At 41.4% G+C, this 24,708-nt stretch overlaps 1 protein-coding gene across 1 annotated transcript in view; it reads left to right on the plus strand.

Moving 5' to 3' along the window:
- Window positions 1-24,414, plus strand: part of NUFIP1 (nuclear fragile X mental retardation protein interacting protein 1) — a 29,903-nt gene extending 5,489 nt beyond the window's left edge. The window contains exons 2-11 of the mRNA XM_009881157.1: window positions 31-235; window positions 513-601; window positions 1,769-1,873; window positions 2,522-2,584; window positions 2,928-3,004; window positions 10,283-10,375; window positions 14,408-14,670; window positions 18,667-18,795; window positions 20,564-20,796; window positions 24,070-24,414. Coding sequence (XP_009879459.1) covers window positions 31-235; window positions 513-601; window positions 1,769-1,873; window positions 2,522-2,584; window positions 2,928-3,004; window positions 10,283-10,375; window positions 14,408-14,670; window positions 18,667-18,795; window positions 20,564-20,796; window positions 24,070-24,414 — 1,602 coding nt within the window. The remainder of the gene's footprint in view (window positions 1-30; window positions 236-512; window positions 602-1,768; window positions 1,874-2,521; window positions 2,585-2,927; window positions 3,005-10,282; window positions 10,376-14,407; window positions 14,671-18,666; window positions 18,796-20,563; window positions 20,797-24,069) is intronic.
- The last annotated feature ends 294 nt before the right edge of the window (window positions 24,415-24,708 follow it).

Raw genomic sequence — 24,708 nt, forward strand, 5'->3', positions numbered from 1 at the left:
GGCTCCCCGCCGGCTAAGACCTCCCCGCAGCCCGCCAGCTACTCGCAGCCCAACAGTTACCCGCCTGCCGAGAGTTACCCACCGCCCATCTACACCTACCCGCCCGCCGAGAGTTACCCACCGCGCACCGACAGCTACCCGCCCACCAACAGCTACCTGCCGCCTGATGGCTACGCGCCACCCGCTGCCTGGTACCCACCGGCCTACAGAGAGCGACCGCAGGGCCCTCGTGCTGGTGAGGGGTGTGGGAGAAGTTGTTTCTCAGGCCAATGGACTCCTTCCCATCCCTCACTGATAGGAACCCTGGGGCTGTCCTTAGCCCTTGGGTGCCGAGAACCCTCCCTTCTTCCTCCAAGCGTGTGTCCTGCTGGCCGTCCTGCTTGTGTAGCCCTGGCTCGTCTTTCCCCCAGGCCCTTTCCTCCCACAGCGGGCCCACCAAGGTAGCAGGGGGTGTGTTTTACCAGCTGTATGTATAACTACCTTTTTTTCTTTTTTTCCCCCCTCTTTTGAAGGTGGAAATGGCAATTTCTCTCAGAAATGGCAAGGCGAGCAAGCATCTGGGTTTAGTAAACGCTTTCCAGCAGAAAATAACAAGTCAAAGGTATGGACTGGGGTCCCCTGCACAAGAAAGACATTGACCTATTGGAGTGGGTCCAGAGGAGGGCTATGAAAATGGTCAGGGGACTGGAACACCTCTGCTGTGAAGACAGGCTGAGAAGAGTTGGGATTGTTCAACCTGAAGAAGGGAAGACTACGGGGAGACCTTACTGTGACCTTCCAGGATTTAAAGGGGGCTTATAAGAAAGACGGGGATGGACTTTTTAGTAGGGTCTTTAGTGACAGGACAAGGAGCAATGGCTTTAAACCAAAAGAGGGTAGCTTTAGGTTGGACATAAGGAAGAAGTTTTTTATGATGAAGGTGGTGAGATGCTGGTACAGGTTGCCCAGAGAAGTTGTGGATGCCCCATCCTTAGAGGTGTTCAAGGCCAGATGGGGCTTTGAGTAACCTAGTCTAGTGGAAGGTGTCCCTGCCCATGGCAGGGGGGTTGGGAATGGATGATCTTGGAAGGTCCCTTCCAACCTGAACCATTCTGTCATTCTATGATAGTGGCAGTTGTGTGGGACTTGACCTGTGGTACCACAGAGACCCTATACTCTTGTCTAGTGTGCCTGCCCTTACAAGAGAGCAAATGTATGACAATCAGTCTGCAAATCTTGAGCCTAATGAAAGAAAGATACATTTCAACCAAATTTTAATACAGGTTTGCTTTAGAGAAGCCATTACTATGGTGATGCCCAAATGCCTAAATTGTATCAGTGCTCTGTTATATTATCAGGACCAGATAGCCAGATCACCCTCGTGTGCAGTGGGAGAAGGAAGGATCTCTGCTTCCTTCTGAGCTCTGACATGTCATGTGAGAACAGGCATGGCCTGACTTGATAGGGGAGAGACTCAGGGCTGTAGCCTAGCTCTCCTCCCAGCCCTTGATAAATCTGTGCCGGCCTGGTATGTTTGCAGAAGCGATAATTGATAGAAAGGTGGTAGTGGAAAGAGCTGAGTGCAGGGTGCTTTATGTGGAAGATGAGTGATTTGAACTTCACTTTCTTGTTATGTTAGCTTATCTTTCAAACTGTTGAAACATGTTTTAATTGATGGCTTTACTAACAAAAGTAGTCATGAAAGTGTTTCACACCTAATTAAAAATTGGAATACCTTTTAATCTTGTAACTGCAATCTTCAGATGATTTCTTCTTTTTTTTTTTTCAGACCAAAAAGAAAAAAGAGCCAGTTTTCTCTCATTATTGTGATACCTGTGACCGTGGCTATAAAAACCAGGAGACATATGATGAACATATTTCACAACATAAACAGGTTGATGAGTTTGGCTTGTTTTATTTACACTTTGATTTTTAACTTTGTGCCTGATAAGTAGTTAGCTGTAGTCACTCTTTGAACGCAAGACTTAGCAAGGAGATTCCAGAGCTACAAAGAGTGTTAGTAGGGTTTTTTTTTCTGAATGCTGTGTGTAAGGGAGGTCTCTGATGTATTTTTGGTTTTATTGCTGAAGTCATTTTAATGTCTTTCTTGTGAAGTATTGCTAAGTCACCCCAGTGGTAGGAATTAATTCATGGACATCAGTATGGGATGTAAAATTATTGTATGAAAAGACTTTGTGTGGAAACCCTATATTAAAAATCTACTTCTCTATTGCAAGGAAGTATCAAAATTTGGAATTGGAGAGTCTTGCAAATCTTTCTCCGAGTTTAATTTCATGTTATCTCCAGTTATCAGATACATTGGCTTCACTGTTTAAAATCTGATGAAATTTAAAAGTACGTTACCCCTTCTTACTGTTTTTACAATCACGTTTGTGTTGAAACTGGTTAGCTTAAAAGTTCTGTATAACAAACTGTACAGGCATCTGGCACTGAGTTTAGAGAGTGCTCAAGGGCTTGAGTGCTTGTTTATAATTTGTTTGTGTAACTTGGTGTGTCTTAAGTTCACCCCGTTATTTTGCAGTGCACAGAAGAAGGTTGTGATTTCAGCGCACATGAGAAGATAGTTCAGATGCACTGGAAGAACGTAGGTATCCCCCTGGGCCCAAAATACGAGTCTATGCGATCTTTACTGTAGTCCCTTTCCTTATTCTTCAGAGGCTTGTTTTCATCCTTCTGGAAGGAAAAACGTATCACCTCTGAGTAGAATCTGTTGTAAGACAGTGTTGTGGTTGAAAATATGTTGAATACTATGTTGTTGGCATGCTTTTTTTTAATGGATTAATTTTGTAACCACTGTGCGCAGTCTCACCACTTTTGGACATGAAAACAGTGTGACACTACTGTAGTTGACAGAATTATGCTTTTTTTTTTTTCTTGTGGGTTTTTTCCTTCCCCTTTTAAACACCCATGAAATACTTTTTCCTTAGGCACACGCACCTGGTGCCAAAAGAATAAAGTTAGATAGTCCAGAAGAGATCGCTAGATGGAGAGAAGAAAGAAAAAAGTGAGTAAGACTTATGACCTATGAATTTGTTTTACTGTGTTTTCCCTGTGTGATCATTAGATGACAGTTGAAAGGCAGTAGCAGCACGTGCTTGCTGCTGCTGTTCCTTTGACTCCGCAAAACTCCTGCGGTAGTGGTCTGTGTCAGAATGCCCGAGCCAGGAGCATGTGAGCTGCTGAGACTTATCATTTGGGCGATTGTAATAGAGGGCAAGTTATCAACTGAGAAGGAAGCTTCCCAGATGTTTGATTTGGTATTTCAGGTTAGGTGAATTCCTTTTAGCCTGATCACTGAGACGTTTTAGGTCAGAAATGTGTGTGTGTTTGCTTGGTGTTTTTTTAACAGCTAAGAAATCTGGATCTATTATACTGACTGTAACTGTAATACATCCTGCTGTGTGCAAATTTCCACAGCTTAAGTTGTCCCAGTAGACCTCAATAGGGAGTGTTCCTAATTTTTAAGAATTTTCTGCATTGCTTGACACTTTCCTACTGAAAGAGAATGGAATCCATGAATGATGCTGTCTCAGGTAGCCCAACTCTCAATGTACCTAGGGTGCAAGGTAAAGTTCCTATGTAAGTAAAATTTCTCATTATTTCGCGTTCTGTGGTGTGAGGTGGTATAACTTTTTTCTGTTGACCAGCACTGAAGTGTTTAAAAATTCACACTGTACTTCCATAGACATTATCCCACTGATTTATTTTTTTCCTCGGAGTTGAACAGATTAAAATCTACCATTTTCCAGCAGGTGAAAGATGCTGTAGGCTTTCCTCACTTCTGTTCTTGACTTAGACTATAGTCTTGTGAGTGATCAGTACACGAGTTTTGTTTCTGTGAGCAAGAGTCCTATATGCAGAGTGGGAAGTGATACAAATTTAATTTCGAGATCACTGGTGATGAACTAGGGTAGAGTTAGTCACCTGTTGGTTTTTTTTTTTTTTAAATTTGAAAAGTTGTCTGACGAGGTTTTACTGGTGAATACAACTTGCATTTATGTCAAAGAAATATAATGCGTTCTTTCTTTGAACCTGACTTGCTTTGAGAAGTTTTTACACAGTGGCTTTGTAAAAAAGACAAATAAGTGGAATGTATGGTAGGATTTATTTTTTTTTTTATTGCCTCCCATCACTTTTTGCTGTATTGAGAAGCAAAATTTCTCCCCATGTAAGCTCATCCCTGCAAGTTTTAGCTTTGCTTTGGACATGGTTTCAGCTTTCTCTGCAAATTTTAGAAAGGCAAAGGGAAATCTTATTGCTATGTCAGCACACCACAGCAGTCAACTGTTGCACCTGCTGTTCATTTATTACAAATGAAGATAATCTGTATGTTCCTTCTTTTGTTAAAAGCAGCTCTTGTTGATACAGAAATTTCTTTTCTCCCATGTTTAAAATGCCATAGTTAATCAGACGAAAATTACTTGTGATGTGTGCAAGTACAAGTTTGGTGTTAGATTAGTTTTGGTTCCAAGGTTTCCTTTTATTCAAAAGATACTTAAGGGCTTGGTTTTTATTTGCTTTCAGTGTACATACCACTGTCCTTTTTTTCCCAATAGTGGTATTTACTATGTCTTTACTACTTGCAATATGAATTGTTGGGTTAGCAAAACCCAAATGTCCTTAGATTTGTCTGTCTGGTGGCCTACACTTAATTTTCTAACAGTAGCTCCAAGGAAAAACATCAGTACTTGTGTGCAGAGTCTTTGCTACTAATTTTCCACTTTTCATACACTTTTCTGTTTTGGCAGGTGGTTTGGGAGAGTTCCTATCTAGTGGATGATGCTAAGGTTTAAGTGTTGAAATGATGTTTCAGGTCTGTGTGTCAGTATGTGCTCTACTGTATACAGGAACATTAGGGGAAGCAGGAATTGAATGTACGCTAGTGTTTGCTTGGGAAGTGGGTGCTGCGAGACAAAGCAACGTTTATCTGCAGTTAATTGTAAGGATGATACTCTGCCTGAGACTGTTTTTGCTGAGTTTCTAGAGAATCTCATGGTGGATACTGTTGCTTTTTTTACAAATGAATATAATTTTGTTGTGGTACAACATTGCTGAAAGCCTTTGTTCACTGCAGCATAGTAAAATCAATGGAAATAAAGTCTTGTAGTCAAGACCACCAACCAAAACGGGTGATACTGGATTAGGACCTTCTAAGCCAAGGCCACTAGGTGGAGTAGTGCCGTGGCTTATTTTGGTGCTTCAGTCCTTTTGTGGGCATCTTGTTTAGCTGTAATGGGTGGGTGTAGAATGACTACTTGGGTGGCTTTTGTTACTCTTTGTACAACAAGGAAGCTGTATTAACACATATTTTTAAAAATTAATTTAATTTTAATTTAATTTAAAAAAAGGGGCGGGGGAGGGGGGAGAAACCCATCTGAAACTTTTGTGAAGCATTAATTGGGTCGCCAGGAAATCATCAGTTTAGTACTGAAGGTCTGTTGTTGACTCACAGTAAACATTGCATTGTACAGAAAAAAAGGACACCAGAGGGAGTCTGAGCTGTTAGGCAGTTTTGGTTTATGGTGACAGGAACAAGCCTTTTTCTTTCTAGAAGCTCCAGTCAGAACTAAGAATGAATCTTTTTAGGTCATTAGTAGTTTGTTTCTAATTAGGTTGCAGTGATTTAACATGTGTGTTTCCATGCTGCATCCCTAACATTCCTGTCTTGTTTGTGCTTTCAGCTGTTACAAATAATTACTTACAGAGTTGGGATTTTTTCTTCTTAATTAGCTGCTGTGTTGCTCAGTTGTGTATCCTGCTCAAAATCTTTTAGAAAGGCCCTGTGTTTAAAGTGCAGCCTTACTCACGTGGAGGGAAGAGAAGGGGGAGAGCTGGTAAGGAGCGAGTACCTCGGGATGAAGTATGCTGGGTCAGAATGCTGTTTTTGTGGCTGATTCTGTACAATGCCCTGTTCATTGCTTCAGCCTTCTGCTTACCTAAAATATTCTATAATGATTTGTGGCCCCCTGAACTTGCTGAGCCAGGCAATCTTATTAAGTGAACAGCAATAGAGATGAAGTTCCACGGGAACTCAAGGTTTTCCTATGTTTTGCAGACAGATGGTTGTGAAGTCTGACATCAACTTTGGTGATTACAATTACTTTTCTTGTTTTGATTTGTCCTGTCCCTTCCAAGCGTTGAAGAAATGTGCTGGCTTCACGTGCTTAAAGGGAATTATTTACAGCACATTTCCTTAATGTGTCAGAATGGAGTATTGTTGTCTTCCTTTCTTCCCAAGTGAGATCTGGGTCCTGCTAGCCCATCTGTTTCTAACCAACTCTTCTTGAGCAAAGGTTATTAGAAAGAATGTGGCACGGCTGATCTGGTGTTAAAATGAATAGTTAAACTTTTGCTTATGTCCTAATATAACATTGGAGGATTTTCTTGATCTTGTGTGTTGCTTGCAAGTTCTCCCCCTCCTGTCTTCAATCTGCTGGGGGGAGTTTTGTTCGGTTAGGGATTATTTCCTTGCAATACATCTCATAGGCTGAGCATGCGCGTAATGAATAAGGCCGGTACTGTCAAGCACACCACTTTTAATTAAATTTGTGGTCATCTAGTTGAATAATGATAATCCTGGAGTAGCCTGGAATCGTCCCTGGTGTTGCATTTGTAGTAGTTAAATATGTAACAAGGAAAATTATTTCTTAGTGCCTGGTAAAAGTAGAGAAGATGAAGCAAAGTAGAAGCAATGTGTTGGTAGATCAAGGTAAACGCCAATACAATAAAATTTACTCTGAACTGCAGGGATGGATTAGCAATAAAACTGCCTCAGCTAACATACGGTAAAAATCACACTAGCAATACAATATTTGATAAAGTGTCTGGGAGTCTTAAACCAAGATTTTCTCAACTCTCTGTTGGGCCATCTTTATTCCCTCGGGGCTGTCCGTGTCCCTTTTGCTGTTGGTTGTGAGTATGCAGTCAAGACCAGCTCAAGAAATTGAGGCAATTTGATCACAGTGCCGTTCCTATAAAGGTGATGAACTTGTATAGCTCTCAGCTCACACTGTGCTATAGAAACAGATCTTTTCTGTTAGCTACTGGCAAAGCTCTGGCTTTCCACTGCTTGCTAAGAGCTAGTTTACTCTGATGTTTGTGTAAGCAGGATAGAGTACAGTGGCCTGTAGAACATGTATGACTCCAGTTAGTGCACTCATTTATGGGGGGGGAGTCTATTCACTAAGGCATATGTGTTAGTGATGATGCTCAGTGTCACCGTTCCCTGTCTCTGGAAGCTTAGGGTATCCTCTACCTGCATATCACTGTGTTGGTGTGTATATGTTATATACTCAGACTGAAAACCAGTTTTCTGGTGTTATCCTGACCATTTATACTGAAAAACTTCCAGTTTGGATTATAGAAGTGTCTATGGTTGGAAACTGCAGCTGCTATGAAACGGGGCTGCCTTCTCGGGCAGTACTGGCTCCTTCTTGAAATCTGCTGTGCCAGACCATCACATCCTGGTTTAACTCCTTCTCTTACAACAAGTTGCTTAGGTTTGTAAAGCCTTTGTGGTGACTGATGAAGCTGGCTGCATTCAAGCTCTAACAAGTTCTTTGCAGGACCTAAGTGCTAGGCTACTACTTCTGCTTCAGTGGTGTGTGTAGGTAACATTAAGAACCTCATTTGGTTGGAGGAGGAAGACGGCATGCCTTCTGAGAAGGAGTCAAAAACAGGTCAACTCATTGGATTTTACCATGGTCTTTTATGTGGAGAGATTCAGTGTAGGCTCTTCTTTCTGTGTTGTCACAACTCTGTTCAGAGCAGCCTTCCTAAATTTAGCCTTCTTGAATAAGAATTCTGTGTATCCAAAAAATTCCTCTCTCCATTTGATTTTTTTGACCTCTTGAGAACTTTGTGGTTGTCCTTAGACAGTGAAGTTTGCAAAGTCTGCCATAAAGTTGTACCTCAAGACCATAATGTTTCCATTGTAGGCATCTGTCTCCACTTAAGGTCCAGCTGAATTTTGCTGCCTTCATGGGTCGATCTAGCCGATGCTAGGAGGTCCACAGACTTCTTTGTGCTGTGGCTGTGGGACCTGATGAGTTGTGGAGTTACACTGGGGCTGGTACATTTGGATGGGTGGGTGATTTTGGTCCATGCCTCTTTGGTCCACTTGCTTCTTGTGGGGACAACTGGGGTTGACTTGGCCGGGTCCTACCAGGACTGACTGATGGGCTTAGCCCAGCCTCGTCGTCGCACAGCAGAGCACCTGGGCAGGAGTGAACCCAGTCCACCTTGTACTGAGTTTGGTGACCTGCAGACTTGAAGTTCTAGAACTTACTGCCCGCCAAGTCCTTAGATGGAAGAATAATTTAGGGGATGCTCATTGTAAATGAAATGAAGCACTGCGTGTATGCTGTCAAAATAGGTACATTTTCTGCACGAGGTAAAGGCAGTGAGTAAAACGCTATTTAATGTTTGAGAAGAGCTGGGGAAAATAAACACAGCCACTACAGGTGCCTTCAGATGTGCTTTTGCAGACATACTCAGACTTATGATCTGAGCTCACTTCAGCTGTTAGTTATTGCCTGTGTCAACTGGAAGGGTGGTTTGGGAGAAATCTGACTGTCTTGGCAATGAATCGAACTGAAAGCATTTGTGGAGTCCATTACGGTGGCTCGGTGGAGGGAGTGGTAACTCGTAGGAATGAAAGTGGGAGGCAGTCACGTCTCAAATCATGTTGTTAGAGCATGTCTGGATATGTCCTTAATCAACATAACTACAGGAGCACTTTGAAGACTCCTTTGCTCCAGGATTAAGGGTCTTCCCTTATGTCTTAAAAAAAAAAAAAATAATTCTAAGACAAGCTTGGGGCTCTTTTGAGCATAACTACTTTTTATAGCTCTGTTTCCTCCTGTGAGCCTTACTCGTGTAAGGAAAGCACCTTATCCTAAAGCTGTGAAGAGGTGCCAAGCACAGGGTCTTTGTCAATGCGAAGCTCTTGAGACTAAATAATTCATTGCATGCTTGCTGTGTGCTGGGAGTGTTATAACATGGATGAACAAATGTAGCTAGCAGGGAAGAGTGTAGATAAAACATCACATCCTTATGCTCGCTTGAGCTGTATGGCCGATTTCTGGGAGAAATCCAATGAAAATAGAAGTTGACAGCTCGTGTTCAAATCCTCTTAAAGGAGACAAGTTCTGTAGCATGTTTAGGTGTGTCTCGTAGGAAATGGTTCTCATCTTTTTCTCATGGTATGTGGTTGAAACTGTCTCGCATCAATGCGACACTTAACATTTGTGTTGTAAAATGGGGAAGATGCATGTGATAAGATTAAATATTTAAAGGAAGATACATGTCCTTTTTGGTAGCTATATATAGTGAATAGCTGTTTTAAGTTTCTCGTTACTCCATTTTAATAGACTTATCAAATATTTACACTTTGCATTTCTATCCAGAAGCTGGTGGGGGTGCGCATGTGTTTCTCATTTACCATTTTTATCTCAAGGCACTGGGATTTAACTAACTAATGTTTACAGAGCAACTAGCATAGCCATTTTGGGGCTTTGACAGTAATTTGCAGCAGGCTTTGCATGCTAGAACCGGCACATTCATCCATGGGGAGGGATGGGGAGGGAGGTGGGGAATGGAAGGGAGGGATGGTTTAGAAGATAGTTATAACAGTAAATGGTTTTGGTCTGCATGACTTAGCAATTTTTCTTGAAGCTGGAATTAAAGAGGGGCAGTAATTTTGGTGAGTTAGAGGTCAGTGTGCAAGCACAATACTGAATATTGCTCAAGAGGAAATTTGTGTGCTCTTCTCTAACTGTCACATTAAAGGAATCTTGTGCACCCAGAAGCTGTTTTTTGGTATTACAAGAACTCAGCAGTTGGTTTGCTAAAGGCATGTTGTACCTTTTAAGATCATTCAAATACTCCAGTTGAAGCACCATAAAAGTAAAACTGTAGGACTAAATCGTGCTGTTACGTGTAGGGGCAGGCAGAGGGTCCATAAGTGTAACTGAACTGTGTGTCTGTAGCTCATTTGTAGGTTTGGTAAATCTAATTACACTGATTTGGTAGTGGGTTTTGGTGTTTTTTTTTTGTTGTTTGTTTGGGTTTTTTTTTCCATCTAAGTGTGTAAGCATAAAATCAGGTTTCTTTTCCTCACCGGTTCCTTTTTAAGAAGGAAACAGTCTGTTAAACTTCGATGAAATGTTATAAAAAAAAAAAACTATTACGCTCCTAGAAGATGCTGGTTTGGTAAAGGGGGAATTGACAAATTACGGTGAATCATTTAAGAGTCGGTGAATATTTTTATTTTTCCTTCTAGAAATTTTCCTACGTTGGCCAACATCGAAAGGAAGAAGTCGATGCAGACACAGAAGGAAGAAAGGGGAGAGGTGCTGACTACCCAGCAGTTTGGGTAAGCGTTTTGAAACAAGCTTGTTACTTTCCTCCTAATGAGTTCAGAAGTACACTTAGTGTAGTCTCCCAGCACTTACTGCTTCCACTGTACGCACGATCTAGCTGCCCTTTAACAGAGGACAGGTCATTTGACAAACTGCAGTTGTAATGTTCTTTTGTTTAGAGTGCTTCATAGTCCACTTCAGTTAAATTAAACAATAATTGTATTAGAAATCTGATGTTCTTGCTGAATTCTACACTCTGGCCTGTTTGAGAAAACCACATCCTAGTGGCCATTCATTAGATCAGCGTAACCTTGGTCTCTGAAAAAGAAATAATGGGGGCGGAAGTCATGCAACATAATAAATCCACATGGTCTAATCCTTTAATGCCTGAAAATGGCCAAGAGAGATTTTAGGAGTGGATTTGGCTTCTTATTCTCTCCTTTCAGGTGATAAATCAATAATCGAGTGAAAAGGGGAAGAAGATTTAACTTTATTTTCATAGCTTAAGTAGTGCTGTGTCTTTTTTCTACCCTCCATCATCTTTATCTATCTGCCACCTTTGTTCTGAGCCTAATTCTTGCTCCTCTTGGGTTTTTATCTGTTCTCTCCGTTAAATTGTGGATTACTTTCCAGTATGGTCTTTGTTCTTTTTATCTTTGTTCTTTTATCCCTTCACTGTCAGTGTTATGTGGAACTGGGTAACTTCATTAGCTCTACTTTAGGGCCTGTGGAAAGACTTCTTAAAAAAAAAAATGTTATAATGATCCACACTTCTAAGAATATCACTTGTTTAAATTCTGAGCTGGAAGGCAGGAGCAGACTCAGTTCCTAGGGGCTCTTGCCAAGCACCATTTGCTGCTGCATGAAAGTGAAGCTGGAGCTTGCCTGGTTTGGTGTGGGCTTTTTTGTTGTTGTTGTTTTGTTTGGTTTTGATTTTTTAATAGTGGTAGGCACCAAACAAAATAAAACTTGCACCATGGTAAAGCAGTGGAACTAGTGCAGGATAGGGTTCATGTCAGGCTAGTATAATTTGTTCAATGGTGACAGTGCAGATAACATTGGTGCAGCGTGTTCTTCAGAAGACCCAACACTTACCCACCCCCTCCAACTGGTTGCCTTTCATGACTTTGGAAGGAAAGACTGAAGTAAAACTCCCTTCAAAGGATATAAAGTTGCAGAAGTGCTTTGGACCCAAGGAACTAAACCTAGGCATTAAGATTAAAGCTGCAAACATATGTGATATTATGTTTGGAGATTTTTATGTGCAAATATGAGTTTTGCTTGTCACAGTAACAAACTGTTTGGTATCTACAGTTTTACTTGGTAACTCTTGTGGCTGTGAGTTGGATGCGTTATGTAGTCTTAAATGTCTATCAGCAGTTCCGTATTATTACACTTGTTAGTAACATTATATCTGGAAAATTGTTTGGACAAAAAGCCCTCAAAGTTATAGGTTGTTTGCTTTCACTCGGTCACCTTTAACTCTGGTTGATTTTTAGAAGTCTCTTCTTTTTTTCCCCCCTCCCTTCCCTGAGTTGCTAGCACTGTAGACTTGATGAACTGTCAAAAAAGCTGTTGTTTCTGCTTTGTATACCAGCAGTAAAGATTCTGGAATCGGTGCTTATCTGGCAAATTTACTGATGCATGAGGCAAAAATAGAATGCAGCTTGTTCTCTGCAACCTGTACTATTAAAGCAAATACCTAAGTAAGATTTAGAAAGGATTAGATACTTAACACTTCTACAGCGCTTTCCATTTGTGGTTCTCTGAAGTGCTTTACAACTGCTAATTCTCAGCATCCCCGCATGTGAGATTAGAGATGCAGAAGGACCACTTTGGTAGTCTGCCTGGTGTCTTGCAACAGCTGATTAATAGTGCATGGCTCTATCCCCTCTGAATGAGAAGTGAAGAGTAGTATATCTTTCATGAGAGGAAGGCAGATGCCAGGTTGACGTTTGTTGGGATGTGTTTGTGACCTTGGGGTTTTTTTATGGGTGTTTGAGGCCCCAGGGAAATCAGAATGTTGTTTTTTAACACTTGGTCAAGGGCAACACCTCTAATTAAGCCTATATTTGCTCAATATCTTTTAAGTTACACAACAGCATCCTGAATTTAGAGCCTGATTGTACAAATTCAGAAATGCAGTTCTCTGTTTAGATGGAATAGAATTATGGGAGCTAATATTAGCCTCCTTTTGTGGATAAGAGACTGACGCACAGGAAGGTGGTGGTTTGCCTCTTGTGCCACAGGAGCACTATGGTGGATGACATTATCAAGGCTGAGCAATCAGTGTTAGACGCTGACATGAAGTGCCTGGAGAATGAAATGGAATATGGTGGGGTTTTTTTGCAATATAAAGCCATTTCGAATGCTATGGCGGGCCCTGTTCTCTCAAGAAGAACTTAATTAGGTTGGAAAGGTTATGGAGGAGAGGAACATTGGTAATGGGCACGTTTCTGTACAAGCGAAGAAGTGGTTGCTTGGCAGGGCTGTATGACAGAGGTCTAGAAAAATTGCATAGGTGGGAAAAGGTGAATAGAATGCAGTTAAACACTGTTTCTGGTAACTTGAGAAGGGTGGTGGTACCAAATGACCATTTTAGAAATCAGAATGAAGACAAACCAAAAGAAATCCTTTTTCACAAAATGTTAACGCCTTGCTGCAAGATTTCAGGGGTGCCAGACATGCCCACAGCATGAGACACACAACCGGCAGTGTCTTGGGACCATCTCTAGTCAGAGAGTGTCTCTAAGTGGTACACCATGGAAAAGTAGGCGAGGAGAAAGGTGACCATTCACCCTGCTTTTATGCTCTTTTATCTTTCCTCACATGTTCCACTGGCTGCTTATCAATGACAAGGTACCAGGTTAGAAATACATTTGCAAGACTCTGCTTGCAGATGCATGACTCTAGACCCAGGGAGAAGTTTCAGGAAGAAGCTTTTGCCCAAGTATGGTATTATACGGTTGACTAAGGATAACAGGACTTCTGCCGTGCTGTAGGTGAGGCTGAGAGGGAGACTACTGAGCAGAACGAACCGTGAGGCTCACTCAGAGTGGTAGATCTTGTATGTCTTTTGTGGTTGTAATGTGCTGATGATTAGTTGCAGTCTTGTTTTGCTGAATTAAGCTTCTGTTGCTTGAAGATAAGTATTTTCATGAAGCTTAGGTTGTCCTTTCTATATGTGCTTTTCTGTCTAGGTCACACCTATTCTTGTATCTATAGACTTTGATGAGAATTTGTTAAGCTCTCCCGGTACCTTCCTATAAACATGTTTTGTGTTTATCGGATAGCCTGGAGGAACCATGGAAAATAAGTGGAACCAGCATGCTGTGCTCTTCCCATATTATAGGTCTTGTTATTTTGTTTCAGGTTTTTAAAAATCTGTCTGATAGAAGGTTCTTTTATTCCTTTTCTATCGGAGTGAAAAAAATTGAATGGCATGTGGAGGCAGGAGTAGGAAGTCATTTTGACTGATGGTGTCAAATGGCTGAATGGATTTAGTGCAGCAAGATCCTTCTCTGAGCTGTAAGTGGAAAAAGGAGACTTCAGCAGTGGTAGTATGCTTATAGTAGATGCTTCCCTTTTAATTCCACTTCCCCCCTGTTTTGAATGACTTAATTGCTTAAGTGAAAGGAACATTTCTTGACTTCATAATGTGAAATGAAAACACTATATCCTCACACTGACCGAGGAACTTACCTAGTCTGTTTCCCTTTGCCTTGTTAAAAGATAAGTCATGAACTTCAAACTCTTTAGGTTCTAGATTTGCCATATTGCCCTGCCAATGAAATGAGCTCTGACTGCCCGTCTGGTCTGTCACCACATATTAGCTGACTGGAGTTAAGTCCTGGCATCGTGCTGTGTTGCTGAACCTTAAATAGGGGCGAGGTGTTTGGTTACATCAATTGATTTTGCTGGAGTTAAGTCCTGGCATCGTGCTATGTTGCTGAACCTTAAATGGGGGCCTGAGGTGTTTGGTTACATCAATTGATTTTATTCTGGTAGAGTGGTGTTTGTATGAGCTTTGCGTTTCTGTTTTCCAGCAAAATGAAGGGGATGTGGAAACCTCCAGAAAATGAAGAGAGGTTTGGGCAGCAAGGAAGACAGAGGAGAAGACAAAGGCGCCCATTCTGGAAGAAATTTAAGAAAAACGGTGGCAATTGTAATGTACATAGAACTCAAAATGAAGCCAATGGACCAGATAACGGAGTGTGTGAAAAGGAACATGAAAAACAGTGTGCCTTAGCAGCTCAGCCATATGTGAAGGACGTGGATCCTCTCAGTGTTCTGGCAAACGGTGATGTTGGTAAGATGAAGGAACTTGGAGAACTTTTATTTTATGAAGTACTGCTGAAGTGATTGCTGACCTCTTGCATTACTAGCAACTTTTGGGGAGAGCTGGGGATTTCCAAAAAATACGTAAACTCTGTCCTTGATTGAAAGAGGGCTAACTGTGCATGGTTAAAATGGGAAAACTCTCTCTTAGTTGGATGCATTGATGCAAGGCCTTACAGTATTGACTATGTTGTCATACTTACCTTCTCATTGTTGCTAACAGAAAAAGCCCAGAATTGATGTATTGCGGCTAGAATAGTGCCAGGGCCAACAGGGTTGTAGAAGCTTGAAGGGAGTCCAACATCCCTGCGCCTAAAACTTGCACTTAGAACTTCTTTTTAAATGGAAATTTCCATAGAGAAATATTCTGATTCAGGACATGGTCTAAGAAAATTCCCAGTGTGATTATTGTGAAGGAGTGGGGCAAATCTTGCATTTTGGGGAACTTCTGCCCTAGTAGGCTTGACCTGTCATGGAGGAAACTATCTCAGTGTTCTAAAGGTCTTTAGGATACGTGCCTGTGTCCAACTGCATTCATGTCCACATGTGCTGGTAGGAAGAGCTAAAGGTAGTAGACTTGGCTGAGATACAGTTTGGAAAGAAGCTGAAATACAAAGTCATTGAAGAGGAAGAAAAATTCTGATTTGGAAAGGCTGACACAAGAATGTTTAAGATACTACTAGCATTAAGCACTTCTACGTAAATTTGCTTGCAAGTCAATTTGATTGCATTATAAACACGCAGGGGAAAATCCAGCAGACTACTTTTATGTCTTTCTGATTTTTCTGTGAAAATTAGGAAGCATTAAATTTTATTCTGTATCATCAAAAAATGCTTAATCTGAAGGGGACAAGATGTTGAGAGACAGGATGTAGGTGTGTCTTGGATTTGAAAAATAAACATGCTGGATACTTATTTGTCTTAGCTTTGTATGTTTTAAAATACATTACTAGCTTTAAATCAATATTTAGCTAACAACCTGAAGAGGCTTTCTGGGCTCTTAATGGAGCACCTCAATTCTATCTTTGTTTTAACAAGTACTTTACCATAATAATCTTATTTTACCTGTAATCTCCTGATTAGGAAGGCTTTTTTGTCCAAAACACTTAGCTGGGAGAGGCAGCAAAAGGAAAGTGGTTCGGGCCATAGGGAAGTGATGCTGTAGTAACTTTAGGAAGGAGAGGAAAAGAAATAGCATGTGATTTGTTGTGAGTTTAGATGCTGAACTTTTGCTTGCTTGTCAGGATTTTGGAAGTGCTGCCATAAAGTTTGTGTGCAGTATTATTTCTGACGTAAATACTGTACAATAGTCTAAAGCACATGCACCAGCTTATGTTGCTAAACTAGCATATAAAATAAGAAGATAGTTATAAAGCCAGAAGAAGAAGAAAACACTCTGACAATCAAATTATTTTTAAAGACTATTAAATATCCCTTTGTGGTTTTGAAAGTAACAGTATTTAGAATGTGAAAACAAATGGATTTCCTTGTGCGAGTTAAGTGAATTACTTAAAATGTCAGCATTTTTCTTTTAATTCTGGTTTTTGCTGTATTATCTACTTTACTCTTGATACTCTCCATATGTGTGTGTTCTCTGAAGTATTGCTGCTTAGTTGTGGTTGGGTTTTTTTTTGTGAGAGTGTCTTGTTTCCCCATGCTGGCAGCAATATAAACGCTCCGGATACAACTATTTATGATATAGTCAGCAGTGATGCAGTACTCTTAAAATATGGCATGTAAGCTGGCTTATATGCTAGCTCTTTTAGCAACAGGGCTAGAATGCATCTGACGTCTGATACTGAGTTTTTCCTCTTGAAAACATAATCTTCAATTAGTGGAACAAGAACACAGCATCCCTATGCAATTTGTTTATTCCACTAATCTCTGCGTATTGGGAAACTTAAGTATGCTTAAATATAACTGTATTTCCCCACAGCATCTGTGTATTACTTAATGATAAAATTCTAATTATACCAAAGTACAGCTAGTAACTTCTGTTGTAACAGGTAGAAAAGGAACGTGGCACTTGTTTTATAACAATAAGAAACACAATATAACTAAGTAGAACTTAAAAAAAAAAAATCATACAACTGAAGTCTATGATTTTACTGTATAGGTACATTTTGTGGAGTATTTAAATCTTTTTAACAGCAACAGCCCTTTTTCTAGAGGGAATGTATTTTTTGCATAACGCGTTCGCTTAAGTTCTGTTTAGTGGGTAATTCCTTCAAAGCTAAGAAATTGAGCGGGAGATGACAAAACAGAATTTTCCTCTTCATTTATGAGCAGAAACGAGGTAAGATGATGAGCCTATCACATGTAAAATTTTGAGGGATCCACTGACCAGAAACAGTCAGTCAGTTTTATTCAGTAGTGCATAACGCTTCTTCTGAACATGTCACGAAGAAAAAAATGTATTCCAGTAAATGTGTTTTCCTAATTTGCTAAAAAGCAAATTAAAAGAGATACTTCAAAAATTAAAGAAAATAAAACGAAAAGGCACCCAACTACAGTATGCACTCAACATTTTGGATGAGATAGAAAAAAGCAGCCATGAATCAAAATAACTTCAAGTAAATGCTGTTTTTATAATTGCCTAAGTATATGCAGGTGCTCTGTATTCTCCATTAGAAAAACGCACTGCATTTACCATGAGCTTCCAATGTAATTGCAAATTGGCATGTTTACTAAATCGGTGAGAATCTACCTTTCTCAGAAAGAGCTCAAAATAAAAAGAGGCAGGTAAGTAGTTTAGATAAATACCTGTGTATTTATCTAGAAGTTGCTTTACCAAACTGCATGAGCTCCAATGAATCAAATTGCCAATCGTGAATGAAATGTTAGGATAGAGTAGAGAAATATTTGATTTAAGATAAAGATCTCAAAAGTGTTTATTTCAGTAAAATCTGAAGTGTGAGGCAGCTGTCCTGTAGTGCAGGCTTAGGCAGGGGATGGGAGATGGCACAACTCTTCTTTGTGGAAATAAGATTGCAACCAGTCTTTTTCTGGTAGTCTCAACAGGTTAGTTTCTCAAAATGTTTCTAGTAGTGTTGTGTGTGTCTGTATGTATATATGAAATTTGTATGCAGGTGTATTACTGAAGCATTTCCTAGTTTTCCTGCTAACTCTAGCATGGTTTACCTGAGAGTCTTTCAAAGATTTTTAGTGCATATAAATCCTTTGTTTCAAACTAAAGCCATCAGAATTCTGCATGTTTATTTTTAGGAATCTTTTTCTGGTAGGGCTCTGTTTATCTAGTATCCTCAATTTCAGCATTTTTGGTACACTTGCCTTCTATCTTCCCAGTATTCTTTTTGGGGCAGTTTGAGACTGTAATACTTCACTTGTGTACGTCTGTAATGCTCGGGGCAGGGTTAAGTATCAAATGGTCTGAAGTACTGCTGGGAACTGACCATCTAATTTGTGGCTTTGGTTCTCAATGTCCCTAATGAACTTTTTTACTATCCAAAAATTTCTTTGCTCTTAAATTCCCGCTTTGAGAGAGCCGAATTCTCCTTTTTTTTTTTCTCTTTTTTCTTTTTCCCCTGACTGGCTTTTGAATCCTTCTTCTCCACCCCCCGCCTCCACAGGACTATATCCAGCAAGACTTCAAAACATATTATGAAATCCTCTCTCTCTCTTTACCTACACTTGATAATAAAACCTATAATTACATTTGGTATGTGAAGAAAGAACCAGAAAGCCCAAGCTCTTGTTCAGGAAACTTTTTTTTTTTTTGCTTCTGTAGCTTTGCTGGCCGGACTGTAAACCAGTGGTGAGCTGACTTTGCCACTGAATGTCTGTAGACGGTAGACAAGTATGGGGCTTTTATATCAGTCCATGGTGTTGAGCAATGCTGCTCGACATCGGTCTTGCATGGTGGTGAGATGGGGATTTAGCAGCCAGGCTGGCTGGTGGCACGCAGGAGTATTGGGAAAAATCCCTCTTGACTTTTTTCTCCCTGCAGAATCCGACAAGGAAGAAGCCATAGCTGAAGATGGGAGACAGGAATTGGCTGTTGTTCCCAAGCAGGTCACCTCTGCCTTGAGTTCGTTGGCGGCCAACTACGGCAGTGCTTCTGACAGCGAGCCCGACGGTGCGTAGGTGTCCTCTGCCCTTCCCCTCTCCCCTTCTGCACTTCGTCACTGTGCTGGTGTGGACGGCAAGCAATTATAAGATCTGATCACAAATGACCTTTCTTTGGGAAGGGTGGCGGACCTCACCTCTTCTGTGTTATGTCCTTTGCCAGCTCCCATCCAATTGTACACGTCCCATTTATTTATAAATGCAGCATGTATAAGTGCAGTAGCCCAGTGGTAGCTCTTTATGGCTGAATCTCCAACTACCGAAAGCTGCATATTATCAGTGCCAGGCAGAACCTACATAGTACTTAGAATTTATTGAGAAAAAAAACTTCTAAGAGAAATCAGAGGTGTTGCAGAAGAAAATACAACATGTAAGCTGTGGCTAATATTTAGCAAAGATGTTAATGTAGTGCCAGTTCAGTGGCTGTATCTGCAAAACACTTGGCTATGGAAATGCCTTTTGATTTCTGGCCTGTCTACCAGTGCTGTGGTTCTGAGCTGTCTTGTACCTGTTGATTTTCAAGCTTGTACAAGTAAAGAGACAAGCTTGTAACAGGTTAGGCACAGGGATGTTTTTGCGGTCTGTGTACGGATCCTTTCCAGTTTGCTTTCAGTGACAGTGCATGCTGGTACTGGTGTAAGCCACGCGTAAAGACAGCCTGGGAGGAGTGAAAGGGTATGCCGTTATTCTGTTCCTCTTGTTTCCCCATTCCTCCCTCCTCCCAGTTTTGAGTACTAACTGGGGTTACTGGGTGAACCGTTACTTTTTCCCAGTATGGTGATAGCTCCAAGTCTCAGAGAGGCACCTGGACAGAACACAGCATTTCTGTGGACAGCCAGAGCATGGGGATGACCTTGTCCACTTGGCCTGTCCCGCATCTATTGCCTCCCCCTGCCCCCCTGGCTCTACAGTATACTTTAGAAAGCCTTAAAAAGTGTTTCCTGAAAGATTGAGTGGTTTTTTTCTTTCCCTTCTTTGCTTGCCTTTTCTCAGCAGCATGTCCTGGGTTGAAGGGGGGACCATAAAATGTTTTTGGTTACGGTGTGTGTCATCAAATTTCCCAAGCCTTTTTTTCCACCTAGTTGGGGGAAGAAAAAGCAGCCTGTTTTCAGTATCACTTCCAATCATGTTTGAATAGTGCCAGAAAAAAACTGTTATGCTCACCCTGTAAACGAATTTCCGTGTCCTTAAGGGCTTTTTCCACAGAAGGCTTCTGGGTGTTGCAGTAAGACTTGAACTCCGTAGTATTTGGATTTTGTGCTTCTCTGAGTGTATGCATCAGTATATGGTAGAGAACTGCTGCTGCTCCTTGTTTTTGCAGGTAGTAACTATAGATGTCCTACACAAAATTACAGAGAGCATCTAGCAGGCAGGGAATTGAACTTGGGCATCCTCTGCCCTAATTGTATCACTATTTTCTCACAGCCAAATTTGCAGCAAGCTATATTGTGAAGCAGAAGCAATGTACTTTCTAAGTTGATAACAAGGCAGAGGTTTGAAAAATCTTGTTGAACTCTTACTACTTCTATTTTGCTTTTTTTGTATTGAAGAATTTAAATATCTTGTTTTCTTTCTGTGAATGTTTAGAGATTATTCTTTATATTTTACAAGAAACCCCAAACCAAACAAAAACCTCCCTTCCTCCAAGTAAACCTTGAACATCTTCACATCAGGTTATGTGAGCAAGAATAGTACCAACGAACTGCCAGTGCATGGGGATATAAGCATGTTAAAGAGGCTTTTAAGTTTGAGATGAAAGTCTGTTCTTTTTCTTTAAGAAATCCCTGTCAAGACTGCAACAAAGGCTGAGAAAAACGAGGCTGGGCTCAGAGATACGCCTCAAACTGCTTATGTTCCTTCGAGTCAAAACCCGAATCAAAAATGTCCAGAATACGCAGGCACGACGTTAAGAAGCTCGAATTCAAATGCACGTCGCCCCAGAGGGCCTAATAACTGGGGCAAGAAAACATTACCTCTCATTCCGAAGCGCCGTCCAACTCTGCTGGAAATGGTAACAGTCTTAGTGCTAAAATAATGCCTCCTGTACAAGAGTAGGACTACTTGTGAGCGGTTCTGCCCTTCCCTGTGGGAAGTTAAAGCAGTCTGTTAGCAGAGGTCCTGTCTTAAAAATAGCGAAGGGAGCGTTTCACTCAGAGAAGGTGTAGGTGATTAAATAGACAAATAGAAATAGTCCTGTGCATTCAGGTAATGACTGACTTTGGTGAGCAAAAGATGACAACTTAGTCACGTGCCTAAAATGAGCTGCACAAAGGACAAAACCTTTATTCCTCCCGCTTCCCTTCCTGTGGTATATCCGGTAGGTTTTGTTTGTGTGTGATCCCATCAGCCTTATTCTGAGCTTCCTCCCTTTTCTCCTGGTTTTGCTGCTTTCCCCTGATTGAGAAGCTCACAATTTTTTCAGTTGCTGTCAAAGAGATCCTGTTGATAAGGGTGTTGGTGACTTCTTGAAGAGCAGGTTGGTGTCTCAGAAGGCTAAAAACAGGTTTGTAGGGGTTAGTCTGAGGTGTTATGGTTCTGTTCTCCCTAACAGTGCAAAGCATCCTATTTGGAAGCTTGGTGGTTTTCTTTAATATAAGCAAAATTTTGAAGCTTTTACAGCACTTAGTACTCAGAAGCAGTATCGGATAGGTAGACTACTCTTGTGATTCTGTAAATAGCCAGCATAAAAGCTCCCTTGTCAAAGGAAAACTTGCTGTGGGCAGAGCACAGGAGAAAGCAGGGTTCCACTGACATAAGGGCTGTGAAACAGCACAGGACGTTTAGGCAAGAGATACCTGATAAGGCACATCTCAAGCTGCAGATGTGGGAGAAATTCCTTGATAATCCTCTTGGCACATACTACTGTTGCTGCCAAGAATTAAAACTCCTAGTGTCTGAAAAGGAAGCGTTTGCCCTTTGTGAGCTCCCTGAGCACACAGTCGTCTTTATCTCTTGCTCTTCAAAGTTGTTGGTGATCAAAGCAGCGAGGACTCTGGGAAAAAAAGTCATATGAAGTCCCACATGCTGAGAAGCTGGCAGAATATTGGAAGCCTAAATTGTAGCCTTCCCGTATAGACTATTTAAAAAAAAAAAAAATAATGCATTTTGGTGGTTGGGGTTTTTTTTGCCATTTAATGTTGCTCAAAAGTTAAAGGATGTGTACTATGACTGTGAATCACAGAGGAATACCTGAGATTCGCAGGTAGGCTGCTGCGGTCAGAAATGGTCAGTGTATAAAAACCTTGAGGAAGAAAAGTTGAAATTTTAGTGAGTTACTGCTGAGAATTTATCCAAAAAGGAAGGAAGTGGGATTGCTAAGAAAAGGATGTTGTATCAGTGAAATGATGCTTTGAAAAAAATAAAAGTGGAGGTAGGAGAATAGCTGCAGATGTCTATTGGCAGTCATTTGGCAGTGAGCTTGGGCAGTATTGAAACGTGTTTATTGGAGCCATGCAAACAGAAATGTGTTTCACCATTTTGTATGCTGACAAAATAAAAAGCTTATGTAGTGTCGCTCTGCTGATACCCAACCCTGCATTAAAAAATATAATACAAAGGTACAGTCCTTGATGGTGATGGTGCATCCCATCGGTGCCTTTACTTGGCCACTTGGGCATTCAGCAGTTTCTCCCAGTCCAGCAAAGAGAACATCACTATGCTGTCCCTTCTCTGCTCTAATGTGCATCTCTTAGTTCAGACGGGAGACTTCTGAAGGCCCATTTTAGGTGTCAGCTGCTTGTAACACCTCTTAGTACTAGTCTAAATGGAAACATGCACACACTTTAACGTGGCTGGTTAAACCACTGTTGAAACTTGTAACAACAGCAACAAATGCTTCTCTGTGACGTTACAAGCCAAATTTAGCTTGGATGTGTAATACAGATCTCCTGCAAATGATTAGGTAGCTACAGACTTAGCCACTTGCTCCAAACTTGTTGTTTGTTCAGAGTACTAGCTCAGCTGATGCAATGACGAAAGGTCCTTCAGCCTTCTGGCTGATTTCCCCCTTCCCCTGCCCCCCCCCAATACCAAAATGAACTTTAGTGAGATTAAAAGAGATGAAGGAGGCCTCTAGCACTTTGGTTAAGCTATTAGATTTAGGTTGGTGGATTATAGCCCAAACCAGTTATTGTTATTTAAATCTGTAGTCTGGTACCTGATGAAACTTGCCCTTTTCTTGTGTTTATAAATGTCTTTTACTCATAGGGGTTTTCTAATAAAAAATGCATGGGATATTAAATTGCAGATACAGTATAACCTAGAAAGTGTAAAAGACTCTAGTAGACTTGCTATCCTGATGTACTGGAATATGTGGCCTGGGATGTGTCCTTTGTTTCAGGTGTTAATTATAGTCCGTGATATGAAAACATCGTCATCTGGGTCTGCAATCAGATAATTGGGGGGAAAATTCCTGGTATTTAGGTATATTCCGTGACCACCATAGACCTCCATTCTACCACCTGAGCAAACTGAGACTGACAATCCAAACAGTACCATCGGATTTCTCAGCTTGTTCTACCTGCCGTAGTACATTAATGGTGCTAATTGAGTGGTGCTTAAACATGTGCACTTTGGACACATGAGTATTTTTCAGCCTTTTCAGTGGTAGCCATGCGCCAGTACCATAGTGAATCGTGGCCGTTATGAGCCTCTATCACTAGAACTGGTGTTTGACCACCAACCTGCACTGCTCTGGCAGTCTGCTGCCTAGAGGGGCATCTCCCTCCTTGCTGCCTCCTCTGGATGGCTGGTCCCATGGTCCCACCTCATCTTCTCTGCCATGCTGGGCTTTTTGCTGACCCTGTTCAGTTCTTGACACCCCACCTTCCCCCCAAAAAAAACCCAAACAAGCAAAAAAACCCAGAACACCCCACTACTCGCTGCCAATTGTCAGGTTCATTTTCTTGTGGCTGGTGAGTTGGAACTGATGCAGGAAGGGGTCTGATCAGCATGGGATAGTGTGAGGGAGGGGACAACAAGCCTTTAGATCACCCAGCCCAGCAAGCTGCGCGGTAGTGCAGTCAAACACGCTCACTGGCTCTGCCAAAGCCCCAGTCAGTCGGTGGGAAAGCACCCAGTGTGGGAATACGTGGCTTTCCCGTGCTGTGTCTGGTAAGGCAGTCTTCTGCTCTGTGTGTCCAGGACTCATATGAGAGCGCCAACTATTTAAATTTGGGGATGTACAAAATTACTGAGTAGAGCGGTACGTCTTGCTAGGGTTGTACCAGCCACAGAACAATAGAGGGAAGCGTGCCTCACCTTTCTCTTCTTTCTTTCCTTCCAGTTACTGGCCCAGGATATCCGACATGAAAGGAATGTGATTTTGCAGTGCGTTCGATACCTCATCCAAAATAACGTGTTTGGACTTCATTTTAAAACAGAACCACAAGCTGAAACAGAGACTGAACAGTCCTCTGCAACTACAACTACAGTGGAGTCTTTGACGGACAAAATCGATGAATCTAATTGTTCTTGTAGCTCTAACCTTCAGTTAGCGGGAGGAGAAGATGATGCATTATTAATAGCCCAGGGTGAGAAAGCACCAGTGGATCAGACTTCACAGATGGATCACTTGGCAGATGAGGACACGTGGGAAACCCCGTCAATTCAGTGTGAAGAAGCACTGTAGAGGACGTCTGTTGTGGACAGTAAAGCAAAGGTTCACATTTTCTACCTGACTGATGCTTTTTGAAAGGCATCAGTGTAACAGAATAATCATTAAAGTACATACTGAGAGCTGTTAAAACCACTTTTCTGATCTGTTCTGCCCGAGGTGGCCATTTCCTTGTGAAAACAGTGTCTGTGTGTTGAGTAATTGCATTTCCCCGTGGCAGAAAGGCTGCAGTGGCACAGAGTGTGACCTTCCCTAGAGCAGGTGCAGATCCCCACCTTTGAGATTCAGAGCTCTGAATGTTTTACCTCA

Source organism: Charadrius vociferus, unplaced genomic scaffold (genome assembly GCF_000708025.1).
Source record: "Charadrius vociferus isolate BGI_N301 unplaced genomic scaffold, ASM70802v2 scaffold210, whole genome shotgun sequence".
Classification (NCBI taxonomy): domain Eukaryota; kingdom Metazoa; phylum Chordata; class Aves; order Charadriiformes; family Charadriidae; genus Charadrius; species Charadrius vociferus.